The 14901-nt window shown below is 38.1% G+C and overlaps 1 protein-coding gene across 1 annotated transcript in view; it reads right to left on the bottom strand.

Annotated features, from left to right (window-relative positions):
- LOC106879550 (rho-related GTP-binding protein RhoE) overlaps positions 1 to 11854 on the bottom strand; it is a 126669-nt gene extending 114815 nt beyond the window's left edge. Inside the window, exon 1 of the mRNA XM_052970564.2 lies at positions 8254 to 11854. Within this exon, the coding sequence (XP_052826524.1) occupies positions 8254 to 8364 (111 nt within the window). The 5' untranslated portion in view covers positions 8365 to 11854. The remainder of the gene's footprint in view (positions 1 to 8253) is intronic.
- Positions 11855 to 14901: the final 3047 nt, after the last annotated feature.

Raw genomic sequence — 14901 nt, 5'->3', positions numbered from 1 at the left:
CTTGTTACATGTGGGTGGAATACAGCACTTCTAGAACTCAGTTTTGCTGAAGTGACCAGATCTTCTCAAGAACTTCATATTGCCAGACATCTCTGTCCATTGCCATTTCCGCTGTGAGGCACAACATCCTGAGGTCAGTCCTCACCACTTCATCCCATGTCTTCTTGGGTCTCCTTCTTCTGCAGGTACCATCCACTTTCAGTGATCGGCACTTCTTTATGTAGCTGTCCTCATTAATACGCATCACTTGTCCAAACCAACATAGTTTTCTCTCTTGTATGCTACATTTGATTCTTCTTATGCCCAACTTTTCTCTCAATACATTTGCACTATGTTATACATGCACACTGATGCTGCACATCCAACGGAGCATACTGCCTTCATTTCTCTCCAGTCTTCACGTCTTCTGTAGTCAGAGCCCATGTCTCACTACCACGGAGTATAGCTGTTCACACACAAGCATCATACAATCTACCTTTCGCTCTGAGAGAGAGTCCTTTTGTAGCCAACAGAGGTAGTAGTTCTCTGAACTTCCTCCACCCTATTCTTATTCTAGAAACAATACTTTCAGAGTATCTTCCACCATTGCTAATTTGGTCACCTAGGTAACAAGAAACTATCTACAACCTCAAGGAAGCCTCCTGGGCATTTGAGAGATTCTAAGTCCTGTGTGCTCTTAGTGCTTATTGTTCCTGCACATCTGCTGCATACAAAGGCGACTTCATCTGTTAATCTACTTGTGATTCAACTGCACCACTTATGGATGCAGTGAACAGAATTTCTTCCACTCCTTTCCTACATATTGAGCAGGGCTATTTACCTGACGGAAAGAGAGTTTTATCTTCTTTCTTACTAACAACAGCTTTGATCTTTGCTAAGTTAACTTTAAGACCCTTTGATTCCAGGTTTTGTTTCCATACTTGGAATTTCTTCTCCGATTCTGTTAAAGATTCTGCAATAAGAGCAATGTCATCAGCATATAGCAGTTCTCACAGGCATCCAATTTTGAATTCCTCTGTTATGGCTTGGAAGACTATAATGAATAAGAGTGGACTGAGAACTGAACCTTGGTGAACCCCTACTTGTACACTAAATTCATCACTATATTGAGGCCAACTCTTACCTTACTGACAGCACCACTATCAGTAAGGCTTGTACAGCTCTAACAAACCACTCCTCTACTCCTAACTTCCTTAGAGACCACCATATAACAGAGTGGGGAACTCTGTCAAAAGCTTTCTCTAGGTTGATGAAGGCTAAGTACAATGGCTTACATTTGGCCAAGTACTTTTTCTGCAGCTGTCTTACTAGGAAGATGGTATCTATGGTACTCTTCCCACGTACAAACCCAAACTGCATTTCATCTAGTTTAATTCTATTTCTAATCAATGGAGCTATAATCCTCTCAGTAACTTTCATGACTTAGTCTAACAGTTTCATACCTCTGTAGTTGTTCCTATCAAAGGCATCACCTTTAACCTTGTAGCAGCTAACTACAATACTACTACACCAGTCTTTGGGGATGGCACCTTCCTGAATAATCTGATTAACTATACAGGTGACTAAGCTATATCCTACACCACCAGAAATTTTAATCATCTCAGCAGTGATTCCTGATGGCCCAGGGGCTTTCCTCTTCTTCATGTCCTTAATTGCCTTATCTATTATGCTGCTGTCAACTCTGATGGCTGGTCCCTCAATTGGTTCAATATTTGGTAAACACTCCTTCTCCCATTCATTTTCCACATTTAGTAACCTTTCCTTCTCTGAGTCGCTAAGTACAAGCATACCATTATCCATTCGTACACATTTCTCACCCACCATATCTTTATTCTCTGATACACTGCTTTCCAATCCTGAACACCTCATGCCACTGATCCTCACGCAGCAGAACATTTGCAAATCTCTTACCTTCTGCTATTCCTTTTATTATGTAAACCTGTCACCTAGCTGCCCTTTTGGCCACCTGATATAATTCTCTGCTTCCACCATTTTGCCAGTCTTTCCAAGCCTGTCTCTTTGCTTTTATAGCACTGTCTACCTCCTTGTTCCACCACCATGTCACTCTTGGTCTAGCTGAGACTCAGCACCAATGTTGTCTGTAGCCCTCAGTAGATTGTCCTGCAGAGGCAATAACTTTCCCAAGATGCTAAATTAAGCTCTAAAGATTTTAGTGATTACTTCAACTTATCCTTATACCTAATGACAGGTCTTCCTTTACCACAGTATCCTTCTACTTGTTGGCCATACAAAAGAATTTTCGGTATGTGATCATCTTTCATTCGAACATGTCCCACCCATCTGCACTGAATTCTCAGCAGCATGCTTTTGATACTGGAGATATCACATTTTTCAAAGAGTTTGGCATTTGATGTCTTATCATGCCATTTATGTTGCAGATATTGTGCAGACAGCACATCTGAAAGATTTCATACTTCTTTATATGTTTGTAGTAGGGAGTCCATGCTTCTGCCCCACACAAAAGTATGCTCAAAATACAATATTTGTATGCATTTATTTTAGTTTTTAGACTTACACTGTGTTCATCCCACATACAATGGGAAAATTTTCCAAAAGGACTTGTAACCTTTGTTATTCTAACATTGATTTCAACATCAAGAGTACCGTACATCCAAAATATTTAAACGACCTGACCCATTTAAGTGGGTCATCACATTTGAATTTTGAGAATGCTCTGCCTCAGACTTTGGTTGAAATAAAACTTCTGTTTTCTTGATGCTGATAGTCAGTCCAAATGCTGTAGTAAACCTGTTAACGGTTTCTGAACCCATTGACTATTGACTGTTTTTGAATCCCCTCAAATGTATGAGAAATCAAAACGCAATCATAAGCAAATAGAAAATCACACAGAATCTCTTTCTTGGTCCTTTTCTTTGATCTGAAGCTTTGCCCATTTTGTTTAGTAGACCTCTTTCTGTGCAAAAATGAAATTTTACACCTTCATGGTAATTCCTAAAAGTGTGTTGGAGCATCAGCAAAAAGAATATGGAAAAAAAGTACTTGAGCTAAAACACAGCCCAATTTGGTTCCAGTGGCAACAGAAAATGCTTCTGAACATTGACTGTTAGATATCACTGTTGCCATCATCCCTTCATGCAAAGATACTATTACCCTTATCATTTTATCAGGAAGACAAACTTTTGACAAAATTTTCCAGAGCACCTGATGCTGGCTACAAAATGATCAACATTCTATGGATATCAGCTGGTGAAATAAATATATTCATCTCATACCTCCTGACTTTCTTTATATTCTATATACTCCTCATGATATAATCTTCACTGATTGTATATACTCCTACTATGTGGTTTGTAGCCTGGTCCACTAAAGAGCAATTGTGATTACCACCAGATTATATAAATTCATATATTGTGCATTAAATTTATATCATCATCATCATCATCGTCGTTTAACGTCCGCTTTCCATGCTAGCATGGGTTGGACGATTTGACTGAGGACTGGTGAAACCGGATGGCAACACCAGGCTCCAATCTAATTTGGCAGAGTTTCTACAGCTGGATGCCCTTCCTAACGCCAACCACTCAGAGAGTGTAGTGGGTGCTTTTACCTGTCACCCGCACGAAGGCCAGTCAGGCAGTACTGGCAACGGCCACGCTCAAAATGGTGTATTTTATGTGCCACCCGCACAAGAGCCAGTCCAGGGGCACTGGCAACGATCTCACTTGGCTTGCCGGGTCTTCTCACGCACAGCACATTTCCAAAGGTCTCGGTCAGTAGTCATCGCCTCGGTGAGGCCCAATGTTCGAAGGTCTTGCCTCACCACCTCAGCCCAGGTCTTCCTGGGCCTACCTCTTCCACGGGTTCCCTCAACTGTTAGGGTGTGGCACTTTTTCACGCAGCTATCCTCATCCATTCCCACCACATGTCCATACCAGCGCAATCGTCTCTCTTGCACACCACAACTGATGCTTCTTATGTTCAGCTTTTCTCTCAAGATACTTACACTCTGACGGGTATGCACACTGACATTACACATCCAACGGAGCATACTGGCTTCATTCCTTGCGAGCTTACGCATGTCCTCAGCAGTTACAGCCCATGTTTCACTGCCATGTAGCATGGCTGTTCGTACACATGCGTCATACAGTCTGCCTTTTACTCTGAGTGAGAGTCCCTTTGTTGCCAGCAGAGGTAAGAGCTCCCTAAACTTTGCCCAGGCTATTCTTATTCTAGCAGCTACACTTTCAGCGCACCCACCCCCACTACTAACTTGGTCACCTAGATAGCGGAAGCTATCGACTACCTCTACACATATACACATATACATAAATATACACACATATTACATATATACAGGGTGCGTAAGGTTTTTGAGGACATATATTAATTTTACTATAGCAACATATTTATCAACTTAATATTTTCTATATTTCAGAATTATCAATGGCAGACCCTATGATTACACAAGAAATGAAGAGGCACACAGTCATTGTGGCTATAAAGGCTGAACATAGCAATTTAGAAGTAGTACAATTTATAAAAGTTGCTAGATCCTTCGTCTACAAAATTCACAAGGAGTTAGAGGCTAAAGACGGAAATGTATTACCAGTATCAAAATGTAAGAAACATTGTAGACATACTGATACTATTAGAACACCAGAATTTACTCAACAAATAAAGCAGACCATTGATGACAATCCCAGAAGATCCATGAGGTTGATTGCAAAAGAACACCATGTGTCAGAAGGAACAATCCAAAATGTTATCCACAAAGACATCAGATACAAATCTTATGCGATAAGAAAAGGTCATTTCATGTCAGAAACAGTAAAATCACTTAATCAGCTCTAAAAGACCCCTGAACAAACTTAAAAACCCAGCAGAGAAAGATGTCATTTGGTTCTTCTCAGACGAGAAAAACTTTGATCAAGATCAGAAAGTAAACAGAAGAAATGACAGATGGCTATGTACAGACCCTTCAGAAGTTCCAAGAGTAATGCAAACAAAATTTCCTGCAACTGTCAGGGTTTTGGGAGTTGTCAGCAATGAAGGACATGTGATGCCGCCTCACTTCTTTCCACAAGATCTTCGAGTAAACTCTGTTACCTACATAGATGTTCTGAACACAGTGGTTAAGCCATAGATCGATAATGTACACAACGGAAGACCTTATGTGTTTCAACAAGATTTGGCGCCATCACACAAGGCTACAGCAATGCAGGAATGGATGGCGGAAAATTTTCATGACTACATAACCCCCAACATTTGGCCTCCCAGCTCTCAATCCATTGGACTACTATATATGGAGTGTAGTTGAGAAAGAGGTCAATGAGCACCCTCATAACACCAAACAATCTCTAAAAAAGCCTCCATAGTCAGAGTAATGTCCAATATGAACACAGACCACTTGATCCTAGCATGTAGGCGATTCAGATCTTGCATAGAAGCCGTTATTGAAGCTGAAGGAGACTTTATTGAATAAAAATGACAAAACAGTATGTTTATTCTTATCCTCAAAACCTTTTCAGTAAAAAAGGCATTATCGTCTGTTTTTTATGAGTCATTTCTGTGTAAGTATATAACTGTCCTCAAATACCTTACGCACCCTGTACATATGCATGCACATATACTATTTAGAAACATATGGCCATAAAAAGATTGGGTATTTGAGTTGTTGATAAAAGGCACTATGATGAGCTCACAATAGTTCTTATATAAGCTTTATCATAAATCTGCAAAGTTGGATGCATGTGAGTTGAACTGGTTACTCTTCTCCATAGAGGTATCCAAGTTATCAATAAAATCTGAATTGATGATTTCATAAGTGGTTTATGAAATCATTGGCTGCTGTCCATTACTATCACATCTATGTAACTACCACAACCATAAACACAGTGACTACAAGTATTTTAGCTATGTTAACCAGTATACTGCAACCTGATAGCCTATTAGCTCTACCATTCTGAGATGAGTTGCACTGCACAACAATCCCTTATAATTCCAGCTGGAATAAATATTTCTTAACAGTGTCACTTATTAATATAGCATCTGCTTTAAAACTGCTGATTAATCTGAAAGGTGATGAAATAGGTACATCTCTTGACACCAGTCTGAGTTGATGAACAGGCTGGCACACAAGTTGATTGGCTTGAGCGGTAATGATATAGGCAACACTGTTAATGTCAGCCTGTCTGGGATATTGTATGGTTGTTTACCATTGCAAACTGGTTATTTATGGATTTATGTTTGAGTCACTGGTATGTCACAAATATATCACAAAACATTCACTAAAACATGAATGGGATCCAGTTTCCTCTTAGACTAAAGCTAATGAAACCACATGTCAATTTTAGCTTGCTTCCAACAGCAATTGTTCATACAGTGCAGTAAATATTTTCAAGTATAAGGATTTATCCATTTGAAAGAGTTTTAACCATGAATAGTGTTGGTGACAGGATACAAACTGTCAGCCTCTTAGTTGTCCAAGACTGTATTGCCTGCTGACATGAAGAGCCAAGTTGGGCCCCCTAGTAATCATGAGTTTTATTAAGTATCACAAAATTCACTGAATACACAAGGTTTTCACTGACTTAAGTAGTTAGATATACACATACACAAGTATATTACCAATTATAATATAAAATTGTGTTTTCTGTAATTCAGAAATACCATGTAAATACCATTGCTGACATTCTCTCTAATTGGCACTGCTAATGACTCCTTCAGTCATTATGCCCTCCAACAAAAATTACACATACTATTTTTACAACATCTGCTAAACTATACTTTACATCACTACTTCATCACAAAATGTACAGACTGTGCTTATATGAACTCTGATCAATGAATGACTGTAGCTATGTGGGTTAGCTCCCTGAAGTCAACACAGACTAATCACTTTTTTCACTGTCTATCTTAGAAACTGAAGAAAATGATGTACTTCAGACAAAAGTACAGTAGCATAGACAACGGCAAAAAAGATAATCTTGTCATTAATATAATATAAAGTAGGTTGAAACGGTATTTGTCAAAAAAAAATTAAGAAAGCAATTTAATTTTGTTGTTAAACAATTTAAAGTTATGATCAACAATTGGTTAGTGATAAAGTACAGTTCCTAATTCAACTTCACTTTGCATCTTGTTAATGCACAATGCTTTTATTTCAAATTACATGAATTTAAGTGTTCTACTTCAGCAGGCCTCCATAGGCTGCTGCTTGTGCGAGTTCTCCAGACGGCAACAGGCAATATTCTACTTTCACTGGTACCTATCAACCGTGTGGGTTAGTTTATCAGACTCTGCATGCTACAAGAGGTTTGCCTGACATTTACAAAGACAATGAGATACGAATATTTCCAAATCTTATATTCGCCTTTTTAGAAATAAACCTTATTGATTGCATCTATGTTGGAATAAAAAAAAAAAAAGAGTTACAATGGCAGATTGAAAAAACTTCTTTTGTGATAATATTTCTTGTGAGAACGATAACTGTCTCCGAGTGTATACGTGTATGGAAATGTGTTTATAAGGGCTTAGTATATTATTTGTCGTTTAAAAATAGGTAAAGCTATATCCAGAGAATTTATCGCCACATACAAATCGACCACATAAATAAAATGCTTCTTTTGGTTTTTAGAGCTTCAAAAAGTTGGCTGTTATCACATACATGATAATGTTATGTCGTTATACATCACTAACATCAGAAAATTTAGGTTATATACGCAAACTTTATACGATGAAGGTGGGGGAGGGGGAATAAACGCTGATAGCTGCTTGTATCCCGAATTACCTAGAGTATCTTAAACTACTTTCCATTAACAAAATTCTTATATAAATATTCAACATTTACCGAGAATCTGAATAATTCATAATATATTTGACAATGCGTGATATTTTGGGTGTATGTGTGTATATCATCAGAATTGCCTAATATTTTATCATTGTGGAAAGAAATTATACAACTATTGTTGTTGATATTACAACTGCGACTTAGAAAATAATGAATATTCGAGTTAAAAAAAAGAAATAACGGTAAATATAGTTATAAAGATATGTAGAGAGAATGTGATAGAACATGAGAGAGAGAATGTGATAGAACATGAGAGAGAGAGAGAATGTGATGAAGGTAAGAAAAGACAGAGAAGAAAGGAAGATGAAAGTGAAATAAAAGTAGATGAGAGCAGAGAGATAAGGAGTGTTGGTGAGAAGTTGAGTGACAAAACAAAAAGAAAAAAAAAAGAGAGTGAGAGAGAGCAAGAATGTATGACTTACCTCTAAAAAGGCTCCATTGACATATCGATGAATCAAAGAAGTTTTGCCACAAGCACAGTCGCCGACAATGACCAACTTGGATCGTACACATGTCCCACTGATTGGATTCATATTCAAAACCACACCACCAACGATTTCAACTTTCACACTAACATTCGCATAAGTTGTACCAGAAATAACAGTGCGAATGATTTTATTAGCTTTCAAAATTGGCCTTGTGCCTAATTAGAAAAATATTACTTATACAACTATTATTATTATTACTACTACTGTATTGTTCTTGTCAATGCAGCTATAAGTTTGTTTTATTTGAATTATATGTGTTCAAGTTATGGACTGGAACTAAATATAGTTAGATAAATGAGATAAATATACGGCAGCAAGTTTGTCGTCTATTGAAGAAATCCAGTTCACTGCCAGTAATATGTTCATCAAAAAATTTGTCTATTGGATGAAATCATTTTTCTTGACTTATTCCAAAAACAATAAAAATTTGTCAGTGTTAGAATGTAGTACATTTCATGAAGTTACCAATGTATACTTGAAATAAGTAAAAATAAATTACAATCAACTTCATGGAGTAAGACAAGACGTACCAGGACAATAATCTAGAGAAACACACACACACACGTATATATATATATATATATATATATATATATATATATATCGAGAGAGGGGGGGGCGTAGAGTTTATAGCCTAAAGAATATCAATCAAGAAATACGTGTGTACAGATCATAGCACATTAGATATACGTAACGTAATAGTGGTAAATGAAGTTAAAATCCAATACTAGAAAATAATAATATAAATAGCTAAATTAAGACAGAACTACAATTACAATTTTTCTGTTCTGAAAGTTTCCAGAATGTTTTTCAAAGCTGAGATACTTTTTTGATAATTTCGTTATTCCTCGATAAATAATTTACAAACGATACGTAAACTTCATTGCAGTGACAGAATGTATATTGAGGCTGAAACGTTTGGTGGGTGAGGTTTGTGCAAAATTATAAATAAAATTGATGTAAGCACCCCAACAACACACTAGCTTACATGGCAGGATATATTTCATGTTAGATTGCCTGTTCATCGCGGAGGATCATTGCAGAAGACTCGTCTACGTTACAGCTGTTGGGCCGATAACGTCTCACATTTCTCTGACAAACAACACACCGTACAAAAGCATAGGCATGTGTAGATGCTGTAATTGTTCACTCATTCCGGAACTACATTCAAGCAAATATATGTTTTAAGTTAACATATTTCTTCTTTCCACTTTACTGTTGTTTACCTAAGACGTCGTCGTTACCTTCTATTTTCATTCTTCTTCTCAGGTAGCCTTGACTCCTCGCCATTCCAACAAGCAGTCTTTCCGGGATGCAAAATACCAGACTTTCTACAACTACAGACCAAACAGCTAATCAAAGGCTACTATTTTTGTGACGTCATAGTCATTCAGTCACTTTTTTTCTTCATCTTTCTAGGCATATCTTACATTCACACTTGCAGCTCACCTCATGTCATCTAGCTGACGAGGGGACCTCTATACGGTCGCATGAGCGGCTGGAAAGAGCAGCCAAATTCCCCTAAAATCAAACACTACCGTCTTAAAAAAAATATGTTAGACAATTTGCTGCCAGGTTTATTGCAAAAAAAATTTTAAATAAAAGGGGGTGGGGGATGTCTTTGTGGATAACAACAGTAGTAGCCTCTAACAGCAAAAATTGGAAATAATTTTGTCATACAGATCAGCTGTGCCTTCAGTTTCTTAGCTTTTTAGCTTTTGACATCTCTTCCCCCACTGCAATTTGTTTCCAGTATTAAGTGGATGAGGTAAAAGTCTCTCCTCTGGTTAGAACATCATAGGTAGTTTCTCGTATGAGAGGAATTTAGCAACAATCAACACACACATGTAATGTGTAGTTAAGATGTTCATCCAAGCAAGAACCATTAGTCACTTCCAGGTAAAGGCTTACACCAGTGGTCCTCAAAACGTTTTGCACTGCAGACTCATTTCATGCAAACATTTTCTCACAGACCAGTGTATCATGCACATAACATAACATAACACAATGAAGTGCTTAATATATGTTTTAATTATAACATCATCATCATCATCGTTTAACGTCCGCTTTCCATGCAAGCATGGGTTGGACGATTTGACTGAGGACTGGCAAGCCAGAAGGCTGCACCAGGCACCAATCTGATCTGGCAGAGTTTCTACTGTTGGATGCCCTTCCTAACACCAACCACTCCAAGAGTGTAGTGGGTGCTTTTACGTGCCACCAGCACAAGGGCCAGTCACATGGTACTGGTAACGGCCACGCTCAAAAAGGTATTTTTTACATGCCACCTTCACGGGAGCCAGTCCAGTGGCACTGACAATGACCTTGCGCGAATGATTTTCTAACGTGCCACCAGCACAAGTGCTATATATAATAAATCATCATCATCATCATCCTTTAATGTCTGCTTTCCATGTTGGCTTGAGTTGGACAGTTCGACCAGAGCTGGCAAGCAGGAGAACTGCACCAAGTTCCAGTCTGATTCGACTTGGTTTTAACAGTTAGATACCTTTCCTAATGTCAACCACTTCACAGAGTGTGCTCGGTGCTTTTTATATGACACTGGCACAGGTGCTTTTTACATGGCAGTGTTCTTGCAGGTCAATCCTCTTGTGTAACCCGGTACTGGTTTGCAGCCCAGTAGTTGGTGACCCTGGATTATGGGACTAGGTTGGGGTAGCATTAATGACACACACACACACACATGTAAGTATATATGAGATGCAGTTCAGTTTTGTGTCAAGTAGAAGCACCACTGATGCTATATTTCTAGTAAGGTAACCTCAGGAGAAATACCTAGCCAAAGATAAACCCCTATACTTGGCTTTTGTTGACTTGGAGAAAGCCTTTGACAGGGTACCCCGATCCTTTATCTGGTGGGCAATGCAGAAACTAGGGATAGACTAGTAGTTAATAAGAGCTGTATAGGCCCTGTACAAGGATGCTGTCAATAAGGTAAGAGTTAGAAATGAGTACAGTGAAGAATTCTGGGTAGGGGTCCACCAAGGATCAGTCCTCAACCCCCACTTATTCATCATAGTCCTGCAGGCAATAACGGATGAATTCAAGACAAACTGCCCCTGGGAGCTCTTCTATGCTGATGACCTCATAGAACTAGAGAAGAAATTTCAGGTGTGGAAGAAGGTTTAGAATCGAAGGGCCTTAGACTCAATGTTGCAAAAACCAAAGTCCTAGTAAGTAGGAAGACAAACAAATCACAAACCCCTTCAGGTAGATGGTCCCACTTGATCTATAGAAAAGGTGTAGGTAGAAACTCCATAAGATGTACCCAGTGTAAACTATGGAGGCATAAGAGGTGCAGCAACATCAAAGGAAGGTTAAACAGGATGATAGCTTTTGTGTGTGGCAGATGCACAGGAGCAATAAATACCGAAGATGCTCAGAAAACAGATTCCATCACATGCGAAGGGGAGAAACTAGAAGTAGTTGAGAGCTTCTGCTACCTAGATGACCAAGTCTGTAGTGGGAGCGGATGCTCTGAGAGTGTTGCCACTAGAATAAGAATAACCTGGGCAAAGTTCAGAGAGCTTCTACCTCTGAGTGACAAAGGGCATCTCACTCAGAGTGAAAGGTGTATGATGCATGTATGCATACTGCCATGCTACACAGCAGTGAAACATGGGGCATGACTGTTGAGGACATACGTAGGCTTGAAAGAAATGAAGCTAGTATGATCCACTGAATGTGTAATGTCAGTGTGCATACATGACAGAGTGTAAGCACCCCGAGAGAAATGTTGGACGTAAGAAGTATCAGATGTGGTGTGCAAGAGAGACGACTGCGCTGGTATGGTCATGTGCTGTGTATGGATGAGGAGAGCTGTGTGAAGAAGTGTCACTCCCTAACAGTGGAAGGAGACCCAGGAAGACATGGGATGAGGTGGTGACACATGACCTTCAAACGTTGGGCCTCACAGAGGCAATGACAAGAGACTGAGACCTCTGGAGATATGCTGTGATTGAGAAAACCCGGCAAGTAAAGTGAGATCACAGCCATAGCCTATACTAGTGTTGCATAACCAGCCCATTTAAGAAGTACCTTTGAATCATCAGGCAACATGCTATGCTTAAGAAGACCTATTGAGTCAAGTAACATCAAAAACCAAAATCAAAATCACAATCGGAATCTCAAACAAATCGAAATCAAACTGGAAATTGTAGTTGTGGCCAATGCCTGTGCTGCCTGACTGGCTCCTGTGCTGGTGGCACGCAATAAGCACCATTCATGCATGGGTCATTGCCAGTGCCGCCTGACTGGCTCCCTGTGCTGGTGGCATGTAAAAAGCACCATCCGAACATGCTAATATGCATCTGGGAGGAATTCTCTTATTGCATTGATGTTGCCTGTGCTGCAGGTGGTGGCAACATTGAACACTTGTAAAACAGGAAATAAAAGTTGATTGTGAGTAAATACTTGTGACTTAGCTGGAGCTTTCTATTGCTTTTCCTTATTAAAATATTGTGAAATGAAATTGGTTCATTCTTTTTGAATAACCCTGTGTGTGTGTGTATGTATATATATATATATATATATATATATATATATATATATATATATATATATATATATATATATATATATATATATATCTAAGAAAGTTAGAGGTTGTGAATCCAACCAACTAAGGGATAGTATCTATCCAATATACCCAATTATTATTACACAAGTGTTTTTTCATTGCATGACAATTACATTACCAAGTGTAATAAATGGGTGAGGGTAAAGAATTATTTTACCATTAGTTTATAGAGCAATAAGAAAATGGAGGGGATCAATAGGTGGTATTCATCAACTTATAGACATTATATTATGTCAATTTATTTATTTACTAAAAGGACAATTATAACAATATACATACATATATGACATATTATGCCTTACATATATAATATATAAAATATAAAATATCAGTAATTATTAAAATATAACATATAGCAATAGAGATTGGCATAATATCTTACAGCTATTTCAGCCAAGAGGCAAAAATAACCTCATTCTATTTTTATCCCTCCAGTGGGCTGAAGTAATTAATAGATGAAATTGAGGTACTTGGGTGTTTCTCTAGGCTTCATCAGAGATTTTAGAAAGTACATAAGGTTAAGATATAAATATAAATACACACATATATATATACTTTTACATATACATACATATACATAAATACATATACCTACACTTAAATGTAACTGCATAAGTGCCTGTATATTCATACAAATGAATCAATTATTATTATTATTAGATGCATTATATTATTCATAGTAGATAAAATATAAACAGAGATATGAGAAAGTTATAAGAGGAGTAATATTGTAATTTATAAAATCAATATATCTTAAAGTTATTTTAGTTATGTAAGAATGAAACTGTGTATACATGAGGAGCACACATATATATACACACATACACCCCCCCCCACACACACACACGCATATATATATATATATATAAAAACAAATAATAAATGAGTATATGCATATATACGTACAAGTATGTGCGCACCTACATCTACCTGTATATATAGGTGCATATCTGGGTACAGGACATTGCAAACAAAACGTAGACAGAAAAATAATAATAACCAGAGTACAGAAAACACACAGGCCACATAGATACATTTTCCTTCATCAGCTGCCCCCATTCTAACACAGGCGTTTCGAAGAGTTAGGGCAGGACACATCGTTAAAATGGCTCTTCCCATGGACCACAAATTAAATTTGTATACACAAATTAAATTTGTACCATGGAGGAATGTAGTGGTGGACAGAAAACAAGACAGGAAAACAAACGGAAAAGAAAACAAGACAGGAAAGCAAATGCAAAAGGCTATACGGCCAGACGTGAAAAATTATGTGTATATTGAACGTTGTGAAGCAACGAACTGGAAGCGGGACGAAGCAGGTTCGTATGTTTGCTCGGCGATAGCCAAGGAAGAAAAGAATTAGTAACTGGACACATGTGACCAGCAGGGGGTAAGGAGAGAGAGTGGTAGAAGGAGAAACAAGGGGAGGAAGTAGAAAATAGGTGAGCAACGAGAGAAAGAGAAGAAGAGAGAGATATAGTAGTAACAGAAGGAAGAACGAGAGGGGAAAGAGTGAGATATAGTAGTAACAGAAGGAAGAATGAGAGGGGGAAAAAGATATAGAGATAGATAGAGTCGTGTCAGAAAATATAAAGTTCAAAAACTTACTTGCAGGGATGATGCATGCGTTCGATCATGTAATAACAAATAATAAATGAGTATATGCATATATATGTACAAGTATGTGCATACCTACATCTACCTGTATATATAGGTGCATATCTGGGTACAGGACATTGCAAACAAAACGTAGACAAAAAAATAATGATAACCAGAGTACAGAAAACACACAGGCCACATAGATACATTTTCCTTCATCAGCTGCTCCCATTCTAACACAGGCGTTTCGAAGAGTTAGGGCAGGACACATCGTTAAAATGGCTCTTCCCACGGACCACAAATGAAATTTGTATACACAAATTAAATTTGTACCATGGAGGAATGTAGTGGCGGACAGAAAACAAGATAGGAAAACAAACGGA

The sequence above is a fragment of the Octopus bimaculoides genome, chromosome 9 (genome assembly GCF_046866305.1).
Source record: "Octopus bimaculoides isolate indiv1 chromosome 9, ASM4686630v1, whole genome shotgun sequence".
Classification (NCBI taxonomy): Eukaryota; Metazoa; Mollusca; class Cephalopoda; order Octopoda; family Octopodidae; genus Octopus; species Octopus bimaculoides.
Note: the sequence above shows the minus strand (reverse complement) of the source record. Positions and strands in the feature narration are given on the sequence as shown.